This window comes from Tenrec ecaudatus, chromosome 9 (genome assembly GCF_050624435.1).
Source record: "Tenrec ecaudatus isolate mTenEca1 chromosome 9, mTenEca1.hap1, whole genome shotgun sequence".
In the NCBI taxonomy this organism is placed as follows: domain Eukaryota; kingdom Metazoa; phylum Chordata; class Mammalia; order Afrosoricida; family Tenrecidae; genus Tenrec; species Tenrec ecaudatus.
Genome location: NC_134538.1, coordinates 83,311,378 through 83,330,836, shown reverse-complemented (window position 1 = coordinate 83,330,836; position 19,459 = coordinate 83,311,378). Strand labels below are relative to the sequence as shown.

Genomic DNA, 19,459 nt, shown 5'->3' with positions numbered 1-19,459 from the left:
TTCACCAGGTGCCTCCAAACAGGTCGGTCGATATCTCTGAGGCCAATTTTCTCCCCTAAACTGTGGAAACAATGCTGACCACGCCGGGGTGTCTAGAGACTCCGAGGACGAGCATGCATGGATGGCATGAACTGCAAAGATGGGATCATGTGTGTTCATCCTAGTGCCTCTTGAAGACTCCTCCTCTCGGAACAGACTGCTTTCCACCTGCTTTCAGACAGCTCTGTGCACTCTGCCTACCAGGAGGAATAAGGCGAGAAGCCGTCACTTTGGGGGACTGCTTCAGGAACCCTGGAACTCCCAGGCTTATGGAAAGCGAATGATTTACTTATGAAACACTTACACAGCACTTGCTACATCCAGGTAGGCAGGTGGTTAGGTGAGTAAGTAGAGAGGTGAGTGGGTAGGGAGCTTAGTGGGTAAGTTGGCAGGTGAGTGGGTGGGTGGGTAGGTAGATAAAGAGGTGGGTGCATAGCTGCTTTCCAGTTAACTCTGAGTCATGATCTTGTATGCAATAGAGCAAAACGTTGCCTGATACCTCATCATCCTGAGGGTCAGCAGCACGGCTGAGCCCATTGCTGTGGTTACGGAACTACTCAGACCACCAAGGATCTCCTTTACTTTGTTGGGGAAAAACAGTGTTCTCTTTCAGCACCAGATCCGATGTGTCCAACAAAGGCAGTCGGAACACCGTGCTGGGGTGATCTAGAAGATTTTTGTTGGGTATTTTCCAAAGGTCGATCACAAGCCTTCCTTCCTAGTCTACCTTAAACTGAAAGCCCTACCGATTGGGTCTACCACAGGTGACCCCACTTATATTTGAAATACTGTTATCAGAGCTTCCAGAAGCACAGTAACTGCCAACCAGCGCAGTTATAGCAAAAGGACAGACAGGTAGCGGAGTTATGCCTACACTTGGGGGCTCCCCAAACTAGCTTGCAAATGTTAACCCATCCAACTCTTACAATAACCAAAAGGGAACCAAGGCCAACGGGGCCTAAGTAATTTGCCCAAGGACAAGCAGCTTGTCAGGGTTGGACAAGGATTCAAACCAGGCCATCTGCTCACGTTTACTGTCTCTTCTTCTACAATCGTCACAGAACAATGTGACACAACCATGACATTCCAAGGTCTTTCTCTCCCATTGTTCTTGCCTAGGGTGTTTATTCAGCTCACAGTTACCAAAGACAGTAGATCATTTTTCAGGACTCTAATCCAGCCCAGGGACAACAAAGGTGACCCAAATGAGTTGCACACTCATAGTATACAGTCATATCCAATTAGACAATCATGCACAATCACACCATCATACCTGCCCAGCAATAGAACTCTCTATGTGGAGAGTATCATCATGAGTGAAGTACTTGTCAATTATTTTGGCAGGATTTCTTAGAAACCAAACACTACCAGCATGTCTGAAAAAAACAGAGCCGGCCCCCCACAGCCACTGGCCTCCCCATTCCTGTTGATAGATCTCCATTGTAATGGTCTGTGCATGGGCCCTAGGCTATGTGGTTTCACACTGACCTGCTCTGGCCCTTTAAATCCTAACAAAAAATCGCATTGCCACTAAGTTGATGCTGACTCATACCAATGCTATAGGGCAGGGGTAGAATTGGCCCTGCGAGTCTCCCAGACTGCAACTCTGTTCAGAAGTAGAAAGCCCTGACTTTCTCCTTGAGGAGCAGCTGACCTTTCAGATCGCAGCCCAACACCTAACCACTATGCCACCTTGCTTTTAATAAGAGGCTCCTCGTATTCATTGCTATTGAGCCAATTCCGACTCCTGGAGCCTCTCCCCCCCCCCCCATTACAAAGTGGAATGGCCTGTGGGGCTTCTTGGCTGTGACCCTCAGGCAGGCCGTTTGCCAGGTCTTTCTGCCACGGAGCCACTTCCCTCCAGTGACTTTCAGGGAGCAGCCAATCACACAGTGCCTGCACCGCCCACACGCCTCCGCTCCTCCATAGAGACCCCTTAAAAGAAACGGAATTTAGGACATATAGAACTCTCTCACTAAAAATAAACCAGACCCATTCATCTCCATCTAGCTCAATCTGGCTTCCAAAAAATGTGTTCCTTTCAGAGCTTTAGGAAGGAAATGTAAGGGGCCAGAGAAGAAAAGCCAAGAGGAAACTGAACTTACTCATATTTTACAAGTTTTTAAATAGCTCTTCTTGCTCCCACTTACAGATCCCTGAAACCACTTTATCTGCAGAGCTCTGTGAATAAATAGTAAACCTTCTACCTAGCAACTGGATGCTTACTCATTCATTTATTTAATCCACATTTACTGAATGTCTACTTTTCGCAAGGCAAGGTTCTTCCTATTTATTATCTCATTCAGCTCCCAAAGGCAGGCATGATTATTTAATTTCACAGCGAAGAAACTGAGACTCAGAGGGTGTTAAATAGCGCAGCAAGGTCGCCCAGCTGACAACAAAAAAGCAGAGCCAATGTGCATACACGCTGGTGCCCAACAAGCCCGGGGCCTTTACTTCCATTCCACACTGTCCAGTCAAGCAGCCTTGTACCATTTGCTAGCATAAACTCCACAAGAGTTTGGGTCCGTCTGTGACAAGTTCTCGAAGGGTAACAGAGGGTGAAGTTTGGAACCATGTGACCTCTGCTCTCCTCTGGGTGCCAGCCCATAAAATCCAAGCTACGTAGAAGAGAGAACGTTTGCTGCTGGCTCCCAGTTAATCCAGTCCAATAATTTGTATTTGCCAGGAGAAAAGCTTGGCATTGGATACTGTGAGAAACAGGAAGACATGCAAACAAGATCCTGTCCTCAAATAACCATATATTCTTTCAACCAATGCATTAACCAAGTTGCTAAAACCAGAACATATGTAGGCTCCTCTCAGATCCTAGCCAGGGGCTTGGTACGACTGGAGTACCTTATCCCTCTGCTTCTGTCTTCACTTGGATGCAGGCTGACCAGTCTTTTAATCCCCACTGCCGCCCCAGCCCGAGGAAATCACCCCCCCAGTCACCTCCACAAGCAACAGGCAGTTCTCAGGAGTCAGTCTATCTGGCCTATCAGCAACCATTTCCAAGTAAATAAACACCATTGAAAAGTAAATTAACTTTAAATAACAACAAAAAACGATTGCTGTCAAGCTAGTGCTGACTGATAACTGACCCTACAGACAGAGTGAAAGTGACTCTTCATGGAAGCAGACCACCCTGCCTTTCTCTCACAGAGCAGCTGTTGGCTTTGAACTATCAACCTTCTGGTTAGCAGCCAAGCTCTTGCCCTTTGCCTCAAGGCTCCTTAGATTAATTTAGAGTCCATAGAACAATTGACAGGAGCACTGGTGGCATAGTGGTTATGTGCTGGGTTGGTAAACACAAGGCCAGCAGTTCAAAGCCACCAGCCACTCCTCCGGAGAAAGATGAGGCTTTCTACGTTTGTCAAGAGTCACAGTCTCTGAAACCCACGGAGCAGTTCTACCCCGTCTTTCAGGGTTGCTACAAGTCGGATTCAGTGTGAGGGCAGTGAGTTTGGTTCTAACTTTCATAACAATTTACAGTCTGCATGCACCTTGGAGATGGGGTACACCACAGCTAAATATTGTTACTGAAAGGCACGCAGTAATCTTACTCATATTACCAATGAGAGCGGATTGCAAATGTTTCTCAAATAAATTTTTCTACTCTATATCTGTTACAGAATACACAGGATAATTAAAAACAAATGCTATCCGTGGCTCAAAAATACCAAACGAAAGGTGAACTTTGAACAGCCAAACCAAACACAAGCACAGGGGTGAAGCGGGTGGGTGGGACACATTACTGACAAGACTGTGCTGACTTACGGTGGACCCTGTAGACAGAGGGGAAGTGCTCGGGAGGGGGTTGAAGGCTGTAATGTTCATGGAGGCAGACGATAGACGACCATATCTTTGTCCCACCAAGTAGTTGTTAGTTTCGAACCATCTACCTTCAGACCAGCAGCCAAGCATTTAACCAATGAATTCTCAAGGTTCCTTAAAATTAGTGGTGACGAAAGTCAGAAGGGGGCAGTCATCTATCCTTTCAAAGGCTCGATTCTTCGGCTGGGAGTTTCCTACCAGGAAAGCAGTTTCCTACACCGCAAAGGCACTTCTTTTGAAAAGCGGTCCACTTCAAAGAGCCCTGTTTCCCTGATGACTGGTGGATCTCTGGAGCAGCGCCATCCCAGACTGGCTCTGGAACTGGCCAGAACACCACTGTAGCCGTCGCTGTTTCTTACATTTACAAAGGGCCATTCTGTAAAGTCCTGGGTTGCTTAGACAAGAAAACAATCCATTTTTTTTTTTTGCCTCCTCAAACCAGCCCTGGGAAAGTGGGAGGTGGATTTTATTTCCCGGTTAGGGAGGTCAAACCGAGGCAAAACACTACCGTGGGCGGAACTCCTGGCAACAGCAGAACCTAGCGATCGTGGGGGAGAGCTCTTGATTTCCACTCTCCAATGTCCCCAAGGGTGAGAACATGGCACCTCCGCTGCCACTCCCCTGCCTGTGCCCAGACACCGGCACCCTGACACGGCTGTTACTCCAATCGCAGCTCCTGGCCCAGGAGAGCAATGGTGAATAGGAGCAGGGACCACAGAATCGAGTCAGGCTCACTGTTCCCTGGCTTCTCTCACTTGGCTTAGGTACAGGCTATGCCAGGTGGTGAGGATACACAACAGGTAGTCCGATAATTAAACACTATCGCATTCTTCCATGAAAGCATTTTGTTCATCTGTGTAAAGTATATTAACCCGTATTTTCAAAGGGCATATTCATAAGCAGATTTCATGCCTTGTAAGGTTTGGAGAGGTGTGCGTCTGACACTCACGTTTCTGAGGAGAAAACTGCAGAATGATACTCCATGGGCATTTACAGCTTCCACCAATATGAAGGTCAGATTCACATTAACTACACTCATTCAAACGAGTGCTAATCTTTAGTTAGCACCAACTATAAGCCGGCGAGTGCTTTACTTTTAACAGACACCAACACTACCAGAAGGACCACTAGCGTTTTAATGAGAGTGTAGACGGCTATGTGTTAGGCTGTTAACCACAGGGTTAGCAGTTCGAAAGCACCGAGCACTCCACGGGAGGAAGATGAGGCTTTCAGCTTCCATAAAGAGTTAACGGTCTCGGAATCCCACAGGGGCGGTTCTACCCTGTCCTGTACGATCGCTGTGAGTCAGAATTGATTCGATGGCAGTGAGTTTTTGTTTTGTAATGAGGAAACTGAGGCTTGGGGAATTCAAAGTTACAGGACTAATGAATGGGTGAAACCAAAAGTTCAGCGTTCAAGTGCTAATCATGATGAATCCCATCCTCTTAACACTTCACTGGTTGTATCACTAGGCTGTCTGTACACTGGCAAAGCGAAGTCTCCTGGTTTGAAAATATCAAGAGCATCAGTCTTTATGGTGCAAGGCTGTGGCATTCACCTTGCTTTTTCATGGCCCTGAAATGCAGGTTCAAAGAGAACAAGATGGGCACCAGGGCTGTACCCTTTCACCACACTTAGTCAATCTGTCAGCGGAGCAAATAATCCAAGAATTGGACTATCCGAAGAAGAATGCAGCACCAGGATTGGAGGGAGGCTTACTAACAACCCCCAGTATGCAGATGACACAACCTTGCTTGTTGGAAGCCAAGAGGATTTGAAGCACTTACTGATGAAAATCAGAGGCTTCAGTATAGATTGCAATTCAGTGTAAAGAAAACAAAATTCCTCCATAAGCAGCATCGTGATTGATGGTTAAAAGATAGAAGTTGCCAATGTTTCGCTTGATTTGGTTCCACGATGCATGCTCATGAAAAGAATCGTCAAGGAATCAAGCAAGGTTTGGATGGTTATAAGAGCTGTGGCTGGGAGAGCCCCCAATAAAATGATTTTAAAAAGAAAAAGAACTCAAACAATGTATTTCACTGGGAAAATCTACTGCACAAGGCCCTTTGAAAGAGTTAAAAAGCAAAGATATCATTTTGAGGACTAAGATACACCTGACCCAAGCCATGGTATTTTCAATCACTTCATGTGTATGTGAAGTTGGACAAGATATAAGGAAGACAGCAGAAGAATCGGGCATTTGAGTCAGGGAGTTGTGAAACAGATGTAAAGTAACACAGGCTGCCAGAAGAACAAACAAACCTGTTTTGAGATAAGCACAGCTAGACAGCTCTGTAGAGGTGAGGGGGGAGAGTTTTCATATCATGCACTTTGGACATGTTATCAGGAGACACAAGTCCCTGGAATCTCCATGTGCTTCGGTATCAATCTCACTCTGGGTCTAGGAGGTTCTCAGCTCTAGGGACACACAATTCAACCCAGGATATTTATTATTCTGCAAATTAAATTTCTTATTCCATATATATTGAAGTGTTAAATATTAATTTGCAGTTTCCATTGAAATAACTGGACACCGAGTAAAATGACTATATTTAACAACCGAGAGACTCCTAGGTGCAAGGTTCCAACACCTTTACAGACAGAATGACAGTCTAGGACGCAGTTGGGATGGTGTTCTGAGCATGAACTACCAAGACGGACAACATAACGGGATACAAAAATGGGCCCTGACAACAAATGAGAAAGTGAGTATTTAATATAATCTTTTCCAAGGGGAAAAAAGGCCCCTGAAAGTGAGACATGGTTTTTATTATTAGAGTCAAGCTAAGAGTCTAGAATGAACTCTTCTCTCTCACAAGGTATTTGCATTTACAAAACAATATTGTGTCTGTATTAAAGTGGGTGATCCTACATATAAAAGATCAGCATTTAATGATTGAATAAATGGTTGAATGACCACCAATCCAAAGTAGGAAGAAAAAATTTACCATATATACTCAGATATAAGCCGAGTTTTTCAGCACAAAAAAATGTGCTGGAAAACTGGGGTTCGGCTTATACACGGGTCACTGGCATGACTGGATGTCATCTGGTCAAGCCCGACTAACAAAAGGAGGAAATATCATGAAGCCTGACATAGAGTTAATAGCACAGTGGGTTCGAGATGCATGGGAAGACATCCCAGAAGACATGTTGCGACGTGCCTTCCAGAAATGTAGTATTAGTAATGCTATGAATGGCAGTGAAGACTGTACTTTGTATGAAAATGACAGCAGTGATGGTGATGACGGCGATCTCAGTGAGGACAGCGTCTATGATGACCTCACACCAGCTGAAGCTCTGCATTGGGATACGGATGATGATGAGGAATCCAGTTTTGAAGGATTTTAACTCTACATTTTAGCTTGGTTGCTGATTGAGCTCAGGGAATAGTACTCTTAAGGTATCATTGTTGATAACATATTGTTTTTGTTGAACCTATTTTCCACTTACTGTACTGGTTTACTAAAGTTAAATTACTTGTCGTCCTTTATTTACGTTTTAATTTAAAATAAATATTTAAATATATTACCCCACTGATGTCTCAATTTTTATTAATTTTGTTTTCATTTGTTTTGATTATTGAAACTCACCAATAGCTTCTGCATTTTCCGCCCTAGGCTTATACTCGAGTCAATTGGTTTTTCTGGTTTCCCAGGTAATAATTAGGTACCTTGGCTTATACTCGGGTCGGCTTATATTTGAGTATATACGGTAGTTATCAAGTATATATCCCTCTTGCTTTTTCATAAGGTCATTTCTCACAAAAAGCCAACATCAAAACTATTCTGAAAACCAAGCCAATCAACTTCAAATAACATACACACATCTATAGTGTGTAATATATGTAGTATCTAATAACTCTGATATCTATAGTATTTAATCTGAAGATTTCACTGCATGGCTCAAATTCCTATAGTGTTCCGAGCATTTATTACTGCTGTTTTCCTACCAAAGGAGGGCATAAGACAGTAGAACCCCGGTACTCGACCGCATCAGTATTCAACATAATCGGTTTTTGTTGTGAAATGTCCAGAAAATTTTGCATCGGTGCTCAAACAAAACACCTGAATTCGACCCAACACAGGTGATTCTTGTAAACAAAAGCAGTTCGTGTTTCGGTCACTCAGCGTTAGCTGGCGTTGTTAGTACAAGTTGTTTAAACCTTTTGCAGCTGTGTTCCAAGCATTTTGCTATAATTTTCTTAGTTTTTGTGGCTTTTTGTACTGTCTTTATATTTTTTTAAAAAGTTTTTTGAAAAGAATCATCATGATAAGGAACTGGTTAGCCATGTTATTGATATTATTGATAATTCAGTAAACCCTTATAGAAAACAGTTAAGGAAACACCAACAGCAGACCACATTAGACAGATTTTTTTTTTTTTTTAAGGAGAAAGCAGCCAGGTCCTAGTGAAAAAAGGCAAAGAAGGGCAAAAACTGAAAAGCAGCAACCAGCTGATTTTATGGAAGGGGATTCCCCTTCCAAACAACGACTCTCTCTCCATCCCTCCTCTCCACATCCGTGCCCACAGATCCAGATCCTCAATCAGCCTCAAGGCATGGGTCACACTGTAGTTGTTAAAAACTTTTTCAATGTTGTGTTTCTTATTTAAATTATACTATTTAACTCTGAACTTATTTACTTTGAAATTTCTGTGTAATGTTTTGTATAAAAAGACAAGTTTAGGGTTAAAACTTGGTGGTCAAGAACAGATTAATCGGTTCTCAGTTATTTCTTAAGGGAAAAATTGATTCAGAACTCGACTGCATCTCATCTCGATGCTCCTTCCAGAACATATCAGTGTCGAGATCCGGGGGGTCCACTGTATTATTTGCTATTAGGTATAGAGGGACACACACACACACACACACACACACGCACGTTCTGACTTTATTCCAATCAGAATTCCTCCCGAGGACCAGGTTTATGGAGAGACGTGTCTCCATGAAGATGCACCATCAAAATCAATACAGGAAAGCTGTAAAAGAGGGCGAGGGTCACCCTTTAATAAGCGCCAGAAGGAAGGGATGGGAGTTCTGAAAACATTCGTCTTCCTCATCCATCTTGGGAGATCTCGAAAGAGTCCTCCAATGTCAGGCCTCTGGCAAAATCTGATTGGTCTGGCATCAAAGATTTGAACGACGTGATGTAGTGTTTCAAAGTTGCCAACTCCCTCCTTGTCCCGGGCACAGGCAAATTGCCAATGGAGACCCTGGGGATGACGTGTCACAAAAGGGTGGACATGTCTGAGGTGGGAGGCTGGCTTGACTGTTGCTTCCAAACGGGAACTAAGCAGCTGGGACAGATTCTTGGGCCGGTGCTTCCCAGGCAGCGGAGGCAAAGGCAGCACAGCAGGCAGACCCGGAAAAGGCTTAGGGACCAGCGGGTTGTAGCCCATGGCTTTCCGACAGCCACTCCTTTCCTAACTGTAGGTGGAAGAATGCCTATGACTCGCATGCATTTCCTTCCACTGATCTACAGCCAGCGAATTCTGCCAACAGAGATCTATTAAAAAAACAACAAAAGCCGCAATAACGACACATAATTAACTGAAGTTATTTAGGAACTAATCCCTCAAGCCCGAAGTTATTTAGGAACTAATCCCTCAAGCCCTTCTTTCTTCTTCCTTTTTAATTCCTTCGGCCAGTTTCCTATTGATTAGCTTCTCTTGTTCATTAAAGAAACTATGTAAATGAAACTTGAAGTTACAGGGCCATCTGTGATTAGAAGCTGTCATAAAAGGTTTAAGGACTAGCAGGAAGGGAAAAGGGAATAATTACTGGAAAGTTCTTTCTTGTTAGTTTGTTTTGGTTAGCAGGAACTGTGGTTCTGGAGCCAAGCACAGGGAGTTTGGGTTTCTTGTTTTGCCACTTATTAGATGTGTGTCTTGGGCAAGACCCCAGTCAGTCTGAGTCAGCTGCGGAACAATGACTCTTGGCAACCCCATGTACAAGGAAACAAAACACTGCCCAGCGCTGTACCATCTGCACAGCCACTGCTGTGTTTCGGCCCACTGCCAGCAGTCACCGTGTCCCTCCATCCCCTTGAAGCTCCTCCTCCTTTTCATTGATCCTCTACTTTACCCAGCAAGAAGATGTCGTTCTCCAGGGATGAGGCCCTCCTAGCATGACCAAAGTGTGGGAACAAGCTTCAGTCCTTACTCCCAGGAAGCATTCCAGCTGTACTTCCCCAGATGGATTGGTTCACTCTTCTGGCAGTCCACAGGACTTCCGATATTCTTTGCCAGCACCACAGTCCAAATGTATCGATTAGCCTCTCACCTTGCTCATTCACTCATGCCCAGCGTTCGTGGGCACACGAGGCAACTAGAAACCACACGGATCGGGTGGGGCCCACCGTGGTCTTCCATGGAGCGGCTTTGCTCGTTGACACTTTAAAGAAGTTCGTTGCAGCCATTTTGCCCAATGCAATTCTTGATCTGATTTCCTGCTGTTGCTCCCACGCATGTTGATTGTGTATCCAAGCACAATGAAATCCGTGACAACTTCAATCTTTCCCCCTGTTTATTGTGATGCTGCTTATTGGTCTATTTGTGAGGATTTTTGTTTTCTTTATACCGAGGTGAAAGTTGAAAAGAATTTGGAAGGATAACATTAAATAATACAAAGATCCAGACATAGTCATTCCTACCTGGTAGGCACTCAAGCTACATCATTAAAATAATCTGGAATGATCTCTTATTATGTAAGTATGATATGGTTGGAAGAAAATTCTCTTAAACTGGGAAGTACAATTTCCCAAATAAATGTGTACATTTTAAGCTGGAAATTTCTTGATTTAAATTTGCATTTAAAAATCTGAATGAACTAGAGATGTGAATAGCTTGTTACCAGACCAAGTACATTGGGAAGTGGATTCACACAGGTGTAGTTGGGTTAAAGTTGAACACCTTTTGATTTCTTCTACCGTTTGACCCATTTTGAATTTGTCCTCAGTTTAATTATTTTTTGCTTTCTTTTGGATTGAGATTTTTTCTGGTTTCATTTGGTTATCGGTGTACAGTTCTGTTTTGTTTTTCGGTCTGTTTTTCTTGTATGAGATCCGAGATATGTAAATCTATAGAGACAGTAACTAGATCACTGGTTTCTTGGGGTAATGGCACCTAACACCCACAAAGGTGCAGAGGAGGTTGGGGTGGGGGTGGGGAACTAATAGTAGTGGATACAGAAATGAAGAAAATGCTCTAAAATAGGTTGTGGTGATTACTGCACCACTTCTTTTTGTGCTTAAACCACTGAATTGTATGATACATGAATTATATGTATCATAAAACTGTGAAAAGTAGGGGGGAAAGCATTACTAGATAAGGGTTTTGAGACACAGTGAAAATAAATAGATAGATAATTGTCTAAGATAGCTCTAAGAATTAAACTTTACCTGTCGGCTTCCCTGCTTGGAGGAGCAGCTGCTTGTGCTCCTTGAAGGGGAGACCAGTTTTTGGGACACCCCAAGGCTCTTCTCATCACTCATTGTCAACAGTAGGTGAGTTGGCCTCGGTGCCGTCAAAATGCCATCAGCAGGGAATGGAGCCGAGAGGATGGAAACCCCACGCGAGCAGGTGGCTCAGCTTTCGGCCAGCACGATGTGAAAGCATTCCGGGTGACCGGGAAGGAATCCCTGAAAACCAAGAGACAGGAAGAGAGAGGGAAGGTCAGAGGTATGGACATCATCTGTAATGGGCTATCGATTGTCTGTAGGTAGCAAATCCGATCTACAGGTTACAGTGTCGCAACGTTTCGCTGCATTGGAGACTTCTCTCACTGGAAATCGTGCGTAGGTTGTTTTCCATGTAGCTTTGCAATGTGACAGATTTGAGAATGCTAAGGAGAAAGTTTGAGTCAAGACACCTACAAAATCAGTATCACAAAACCATCACTCACCACACGGAGCTACTACTTCACACTCATTAGAAGACCGACATCAACCGCAACAAAACAAAACGGAAACGAACAAGAGTGTGCAGGATGTCAAGGAATGACAGCCCTTTTTGCTTGGCTGGTATCTACAAAACCAAACGGATTCTATCTCCGGTAATGCCATAGGACCGAGTGGAACTACCTCAGGAGGTTTCTGGATGCAAGTGGACGGTCACCTCCTTCTGAAGAAGTGCTGGCCGGGTCAAACAGCCAGTCATTTATGAGCAGTCGCTTGCTCCACAACTGTGCAACCAGGCTCCTTAAAGCCACATAGTAGGTGTTTAACGAATGCATGAGAATGTAACAATGGTGCGCCCTCTATGGAAACCAGTTTTGCTGTTCCTCTAACAGTGAAGCAGAGCTACCACGTGACCTGGCAAGTCCACCTTAAGCTATAGACCCAAGGAAACAATGGAAATATGCCTATACAAAAACATGGACAAGAATGCCTTTAGTGCTTATTCATGGCTATCAAAGCTGATTAGTGATGATCAGAGGTCAAAGGAAGGGAGAAACAGGGGTTAACAAAGATGGGAAAATCGCATTGATTAATGGTAGGGTGGCACAGCTGATTATTACAACTGCTGTAAAGTTGCACACCTGCAACAAGTTGGAGTGGTGGAAGTTGTACGATAGGTATATTTATAACAATGACCAGCCAAGCACCTCATGGGATTGGGGTTCCTGGTTTAGAAGTTTAGGGTCACAGTGCATGAAGTAGCCTCCTTACTTGGTCTACGAACATGTTTAATGCTTCTTTTGTATCTCCTAGTTTGTTACATAGTGTTTGTTACACAGGTCTCCAGGACTTGCAAGTCACAACAGTGGGTCTCGATTCCACTGGAGCACCGGAGGAAGGAGAGTCGCTAAAGGAGGAGAGTGTGGGATGGGTGGCTAGTTGCCTCCATGAACAATGGCCATTCGTCTTGGCTAGAACTGGAGGGTGCCCAGCTACCATTCTGGAATCTTTTGATAAAAGGTTTCCTATAAAAATCCTGATCAAACGGGAGAAGATACAGAACAGAATTTCACATTTTTATGGATGCTAGCTTTTGGGGAGGGCGATGAACCACTGAAACCTTTGCTCTGAGACCATCTCAAAGACTTCAACTATCACAAATAGTCTTTGTCTTCTTAAAAACAGACTAGTAGCTAAGCTTTACCAGCAAAAGAAGGTCTACCTTGAACAGCATGCCCTTGGAAGAACTACCTGTGTGGGGCCACATTGACAGCAGCGCTCGAAAGATTAAATGGGAACTTGGAGGATGCAGAGTGCTCGCGAGTAAGAAAAGAAGGGCTCAGGAAAGGAGGGTGAGAATTGTTGCACACCTTGATGAATGGTGTCGCTATCACTAAATTGTACCTACTCTTTCACTGGAAGGGAAGACTACAGAGAAAGGACTTACGGCCAAAAAGGTGATTCTGACTCACAATGACCTAATAGGACTTGTGTGGAACTGCTCCTGTCTGTCTGTCAGACTGTAAATCTTTACATGGGTAGAAAGCCTCACCTTTCTCTGGTGGAGTGGCTAGTGGTTTTGAACTGCTGACCTTGTAATTAGGAGCTCAACACACAATGCACTATACCACTAGGGCTCCCATTTGAAAACTGAGCATCTAAGATAGGGATGGGGGGTGCTATGAACACTTGGTTTGTAAAAGGGTATGGATGACAGTGGAGGCGCAAAATTCATTCAGAGTCCCCACATGGACTATGCCTCTGGCGAATCCTCTTGCCACCAGACAGACAACATCATGAAGTTGATTACAGCAGATGTAGTTAGGTTAAAATGGAATACTTTACACTGGATCTCCCTTTTAATCCATTTTAAAGTTGTTTCTGTTTTTAATATTTTCTGCTTTTCGATTGAAGTTGTTCTGGGTTGTTGTTGTTTTCTGGTCATTGTTGTTGATGTTTTTGCTTTGTTTTTCTGCTTCCTGTTTGTTTGTATGATTTTCTGTATATGAAATCCAAGATAGGTAAATCTATAGAGACAGGCACTGGATTCATAATTGCCTAGGGGCATGGCCAAGGAGGTTAGGGAGATGGGGAGTAACAATGAGTGTGAGGGGAAAATATTCAGAAGCTGATGGCAGTAGATTGATTGCCCAACTTCTTACTATGGTTGAATGATTAGATTGTATGACATATGAAGTATATGCCAATAAAGCTATTTTAAAAAGAAAAAGGAAATGGGGGAAACAGAGGTACGATGTGGCTGGCTTATGAGCTTTTACGGGTAGTTCATGGTAGAATGATTAAAAGTGTGGGGCGATAAGCCTTCGTGCATGAAAGCAACCATGGGCTGTACGAGACGGGGGTGGCCAGCAGGGCAGCAAATTATTTTACTCGGCTTTTCTAGTTATCGTCTCTGTGACTCCCACCAAATGACCTTTTCCTGATGAGTCTGGGTAGGAGAAGGTGGGGGGGAGACACTGATAGGATTCAGTTGTGAGTGCTTAACAGGCTCCGTCGCGAGTTCATCTTGGTGGGTATAAAATGAGCCTCACTGAAGCAGGGCGAGGGCATTTTACTACCAGCGAGAATGAAGAGTAGAGCTTATTCTATGGACCCCAAGACCCCTGCACTGTGACCTTCCTTGGTCCAGAGGACAGCTGTGACGTCAGAGGATTGGCAGTGGAGACGCAGAAGAACCTGGAGCCAGGGCCTGACTCAGAGGGCTAGACCCCGTAGCGCACTGAGCAAGGAAAGCAGCATGCATGTGGGTAGGAGGCTAGCTCGCGGAGCGGTGCCTTTGGGCACTTAATCCAGGGAGCTGCGCTCACCGACGACAGAGCTGGAGCTGAGTACGTGTGGCTTGACGCTTACAGCAAAGAAACATGCCCTTGGAAGCTTACTGCAGCCCAGAAAGAGCTTCTTAACATGTCCTGACCGAACACCTATCCTGAGCACCGCCCGCCTGCATTGGAACCTGTCAGCAGCCTTAATAAGCCCTGTTGTCACGAGTACTGTCGGTGAGTCGTGTGGTCACTGCAAGGAATTATGGAGCCCCAGTAGCCGAAAAAGGAGAGGGTGGTGTGCGTGCTAGAACAGGGTACAAGCGATTCGAATGGTGTATGAGTTGTTGTACATATTCCCAACAACAGAATAAAATCTAGGGACATTAAAAAAAATGTTAGAACCAAGCACCAACACTGACCTGAGGAGAAATATTAAAATCTCAGAATATGAAATGAAGGTACCGATAAGCCCTAAATTCCGATGTGACTCTCCCATGAGCGTGCCTATCTCTGGACGGACGCTGTATCGGCGCCAGCAAAGTTCGCCTCACTCACGGGAGCATGACTCATGTACCTGAAGTCAGAAGCAAATGTGATTTAGTTAAAAATTGCCAAGTGAGGCCATAAAGCTATCTTAATAGTCTGTTTAATAACAGTGTTGGCTGTGGTTGTTTGAGAAGGCAAAGACACGCAAGGGAAGCCTAAGTGATAAAATGCAGGTGGGGGCAGGCATCGCCAGGGCAACGCATTCCAGGCTGGATTAGGAACACCAACACAGGGGTTCTGTTTTCTGCTTCTGCCAGGTGAGAAGAAGCAGGAGGAGAGGACCACTGGGCGATACAATGATGCCATAAGAAGGCTGAAACGAAGCCAAATCAGGCGAGTGCTGATGAGCAGGGGCATCTTTATCTCTTCACCGGGCACACCCCAGAAAGCGAGCACTGTTAGTCTGTCCCCACTCCCCCAAACACACGTGCTGCTCTTTTCCATAGCCAAGGAAATCCACTGGCCCTCCCACACCCAGCCCAGGGCGGTCTGGAGTGATCTAGACAAATTCTATCAGGCTCCAGAACCTCCTTGCCAAGCCTCAGCTAACTCCAAGTCATCGAATGACCAGACTTCTTGTTAGATAGACAATTGAGACTCCTAGATTATGGCCCAGAGACACCCCTTCAGGCTGGAAACGAGCTCACCTCCCAGGTTTGAGCAAGAGAAAGGGATTCATGAGGACCCGACAATCACCCACCATTTGAGGTGAAAGAGGTAGCATTTGCGCGAGGACAACGTTCAGAAGGGAGAGGAAAGGAGAAGGAACGGGCATGGTGTGTGCAGAGAGGAAGTGGGGTATTCGTGATGTTACGTTGGGGGGATTGTAATCAATGGCATGAAACCAAAGGGGTATGGCTCTTGTATGGAAAAAGGATGACATGCTCTGTGAACCTTTCCCCAATTCACCATATGTTACAATAAGACAAACACCCACATGTGTTAGGGATTAAAATGTCGATAACTTTATTACAATGTAGCTAAACTTATCAAGGGCAGCTTAAACTTATCAAGGGCAGCTTAAATGGGGAAAGAAGTTAAAGCCCTGGAAATGGCTCTGTTTAGACCAGGGCAATGGGCAGAATGGAAGCCTCAGTCACCCAGGACGAAGGCTCCGCAGAGGCAAGGTGGAGATTGTTAGTTCCAGCCTCGGGTTGTGCAAGTTGGAGGCTCGAGTCCGTTCAGAGGCAGCTTGGGAGAAGGATCGGGAAGTCTATTTCTGAAGAATCAGACACTGATAACCCTCTGGAACACAGTCCAACCCGGACACACATGCCATCCTCACGAGTCAGAGCCTGCTGATGGCAGCGGGGTTAGGGGACTGTCCAGGGTTGGGCGGGGGGTCACCGGGGAAAGACCTTGGCAGGAGCCCTAGGACAAAGGGCCTCGGCTTAGAGGACTCTCACCAAAGTCTGGTATCTTCGACTCCAAATGGCTAAAGTTGTTGTTTACCTGGTAGGAAGGATGAAGTCAAATCCCTTAATGGTGGGGATACTTGCCCAAGGACCAGAGTCCTCTAGGGGTGTATGAGACAAGAACGAGGAACAAATGAAGGAACCTTCCATCCCTTCCACGGGAAACGTCTCAGGGGTTAATTGATTTGAACAAGATAAAATATCTTCCCTGCTTTCCTGTCCCTTACATGCAGTGAAGTGCAGATCCAGCTCCATGAACTTTCATTGACTCACTGCTGACTCATAGTGAGCCTATAGGTCAGGGTAGAACTGCCCCTGTGGGTTTCAGAGACTGTACCTCTTTACAGGAGTAGAAAGCCTCATCTTTCTCCTGCAGAGCAGTCGGGGTTTCAAACTGCTGACCTTGTGGTTGGGAGTGCAATGCAAACCTATGCCACCAGCAGTGATCTCCATGAACTCCAGCATTTGTAAATATTCACGGGGCCACCACTCAGCTCCAGGACTCCAGCATCTGCGGCTATTCCAGTGGCTGTCATCCTCCTGCTGGGTGCTGCCCATCTGTGCTAAATAAACCTCTCCTGCAGGTCCACGTCAGCATGCCTGAGGGACCGAGACCGGGGCGTCAGGAGCAGGTTGCCTGCCTGGTTTTGTGCCTTCTTCCTAAGAGAGTGTTGGATGAGATGGAATTTAGCGTGGGGCTCACTTTCCTTTTAACACGTGACCTGGTGGGGGTACCTGGGTGGCGAGGAGTCATTCTATGCCTTTCTCTTTCCTCTCTGTCGTGGGAGGCCAGCTAACCTGATATTTGTGAAAAGCCAGCAGCACAGACGTGAGTTCAAAATTCCGATTCTGGGGCCACAGAGATGGGCGAGGTCCCCATCTCCCCACAGAAATGGGTGGGGTCCTTAGCCACCCACCTCTGAGCAGCTGGGGGTCGGGCCCAAGTGAAATGGAGAACTAAAAGTCAAGTGGGCAAAAAAGCATGCAAACAATGCCGTCCCTGGGCCTCCATTAGGACCAATAGAGCTTTGAGGTCCACCCAAAAGAGGAGAGACTAGATGAACAATGGCTGCCAAGCATTGTCGCAGCCAACGCTGATTTTCAAGACTTATTCTGGAAAGTAATTTTTTACTAGAAAAAAAGTACACAATGGGGGGGGGGGGCGGGGAGGGAATGCAAGGAGGCATGTACGCACCACCGCAAGGAGGCATGTACGCACCACCGCTGTGCCTCTGAAGGAGTCAGGCCAAGGTGTGACGTGGTGATCCTGCCTACAGATTGGTGAACCTTGACCTCCATGCCAGCTTCTCTGACCTTCAGTGTTGTAGGTATAAAACGGGGGGCTGGTATCTGCCCCTCAGCTCTTTGTTAGGATTCAATGAGAAAAAGAAGGTAACATGTGGCTTGCAAAGATGGCTCATCAGATACCCCTCCTTCCCCTCCTAGCTTCCTGAAAGAGGCACCAGCAGTACAAGGTAGGACCCTAGACTCATTCACAATATAAAAAAGAAGATGCTACATGATTTTAAAACTTTTTTTTGTCTTTTAACATCTCCTCAAAACTACAATGACACAAGTGTGAATGGACTATTTTTAAACCATCCAAGCAGAGTGCTGACTTTGGAACAAGGCTTGAAATGCAGAAAGATAAAAGCCACATCATTCATCACCACTGGCCACGATTGTTGATAGATTTTAAACAGGCATGTGACACAGCTACACAGTGACCTGTTAGGCCCTGGGGTGCGCGCTCATAATACGGTGTGGCAGTTACATCATCTCGTGTCAACTTGAGAGATCAAAGCGTAGGGGTGCTATTCAACTGATGGGGCCTCCTTGTGGGCGTGACCTTCTCATGAGGAGGGCCCTGGGAACTCCTCATTCCCCTTCTCTGCCTTCATCTTCCTGCTGGCAAGCCCCCCAGAAAGCTGGTGGAGCCACCGCCATTGTATCTGCACAAATCTGCACCCACTGGCTTGTGATTTTCCTGTGAATTCGGCATCATTGCATGTGGCTGTGTGAGTCTGAAGAGGGACTTAGGGACTAGCATCCTACTTGTGGACTGGAACTGGCCTGGACGGGAAAGTTTTCCTGAGATATAATTACTTCTTCATATAAAAAAGCTCTTTCTTACATAGATTTGAGTGTCACTGGAGTTGTTCCTATAGTCAACCCGGCCTAACACGCACGGTTAGATGTTGCTTGAGAAACAGGTTTTGCCTTGGCATGGGGGTAGGATTTGGCTTATTCACACACTGAGTCCATCCCTGACCTAGGGTTTCTGAGACTAAGCCTCCAGGGGAGCAAACAGCCTCATCTCCAGCCAGCAGAGCTGATGATAGGTTTGAATCACAGCCCTGGAATTTGACAGCCCAAAGCTTATCCCACAGTGCTACCAGGGCTCCTCAGGATTTGCCCAAGTAGATGTAATGTCAGGGGCAAAGTTGGCGGATGGAGTCTAGGGTGTAAGGGGAAACCTCACACAATGTAGCTCAACTCTAGGGAGCATCTACAAAGTACTAACACCTGGCCCACTTCTTCCCAAGCCAACCAAATATGCAAAGAGTAAGACCAGGGCATGGGAGTTATGAAACGCTCCCCAGCAACTGAATTGTCAGGGCGGTTAGCTTGCATCCAGAAATGATAGAAAGATTTACTCCACAGAACTGCCTTCTCTTATTTGTATTTCATCTCATTTTAGTATCTCATGCCAGACCTCTGTCTGCTGCATCTAATTTATACCAAATTAAAATGCAAAACAGGATGTGACTTAGCAGTTTAAAGGGTAAGAAGTTAGCATCACCCAAGAGCCTAAAATAACATCTTGTGGTTTGAATTTTATCAGTGGGTGGTGTTACCTCCTTTAACTGACAACCACGGCTGAAGCACGATAGTTTTAACGAGTGGAAACCTCATACAGCATTTCATTGCTTCTCTA

The 19,459-nt window shown here is 45.4% G+C and overlaps 1 protein-coding gene across 4 annotated transcripts in view; it reads right to left on the bottom strand.

Moving 5' to 3' along the window:
* OSBPL3 (oxysterol binding protein like 3) overlaps positions 1 to 19,459 on the bottom strand; it is a 235,460-nt gene that overhangs the window by 114,412 nt on the left and 101,589 nt on the right. For all 4 annotated transcript variants that reach the window (XM_075558278.1, XM_075558279.1, XM_075558280.1 and 1 more), the window contains exon 2: positions 11,280 to 11,519. In XM_075558278.1, coding sequence (XP_075414393.1) covers positions 11,280 to 11,372 — 93 coding nt within the window. In that variant the 5' untranslated portion in view covers positions 11,373 to 11,519. The remainder of the gene's footprint in view (positions 1 to 11,279; positions 11,520 to 19,459) is intronic.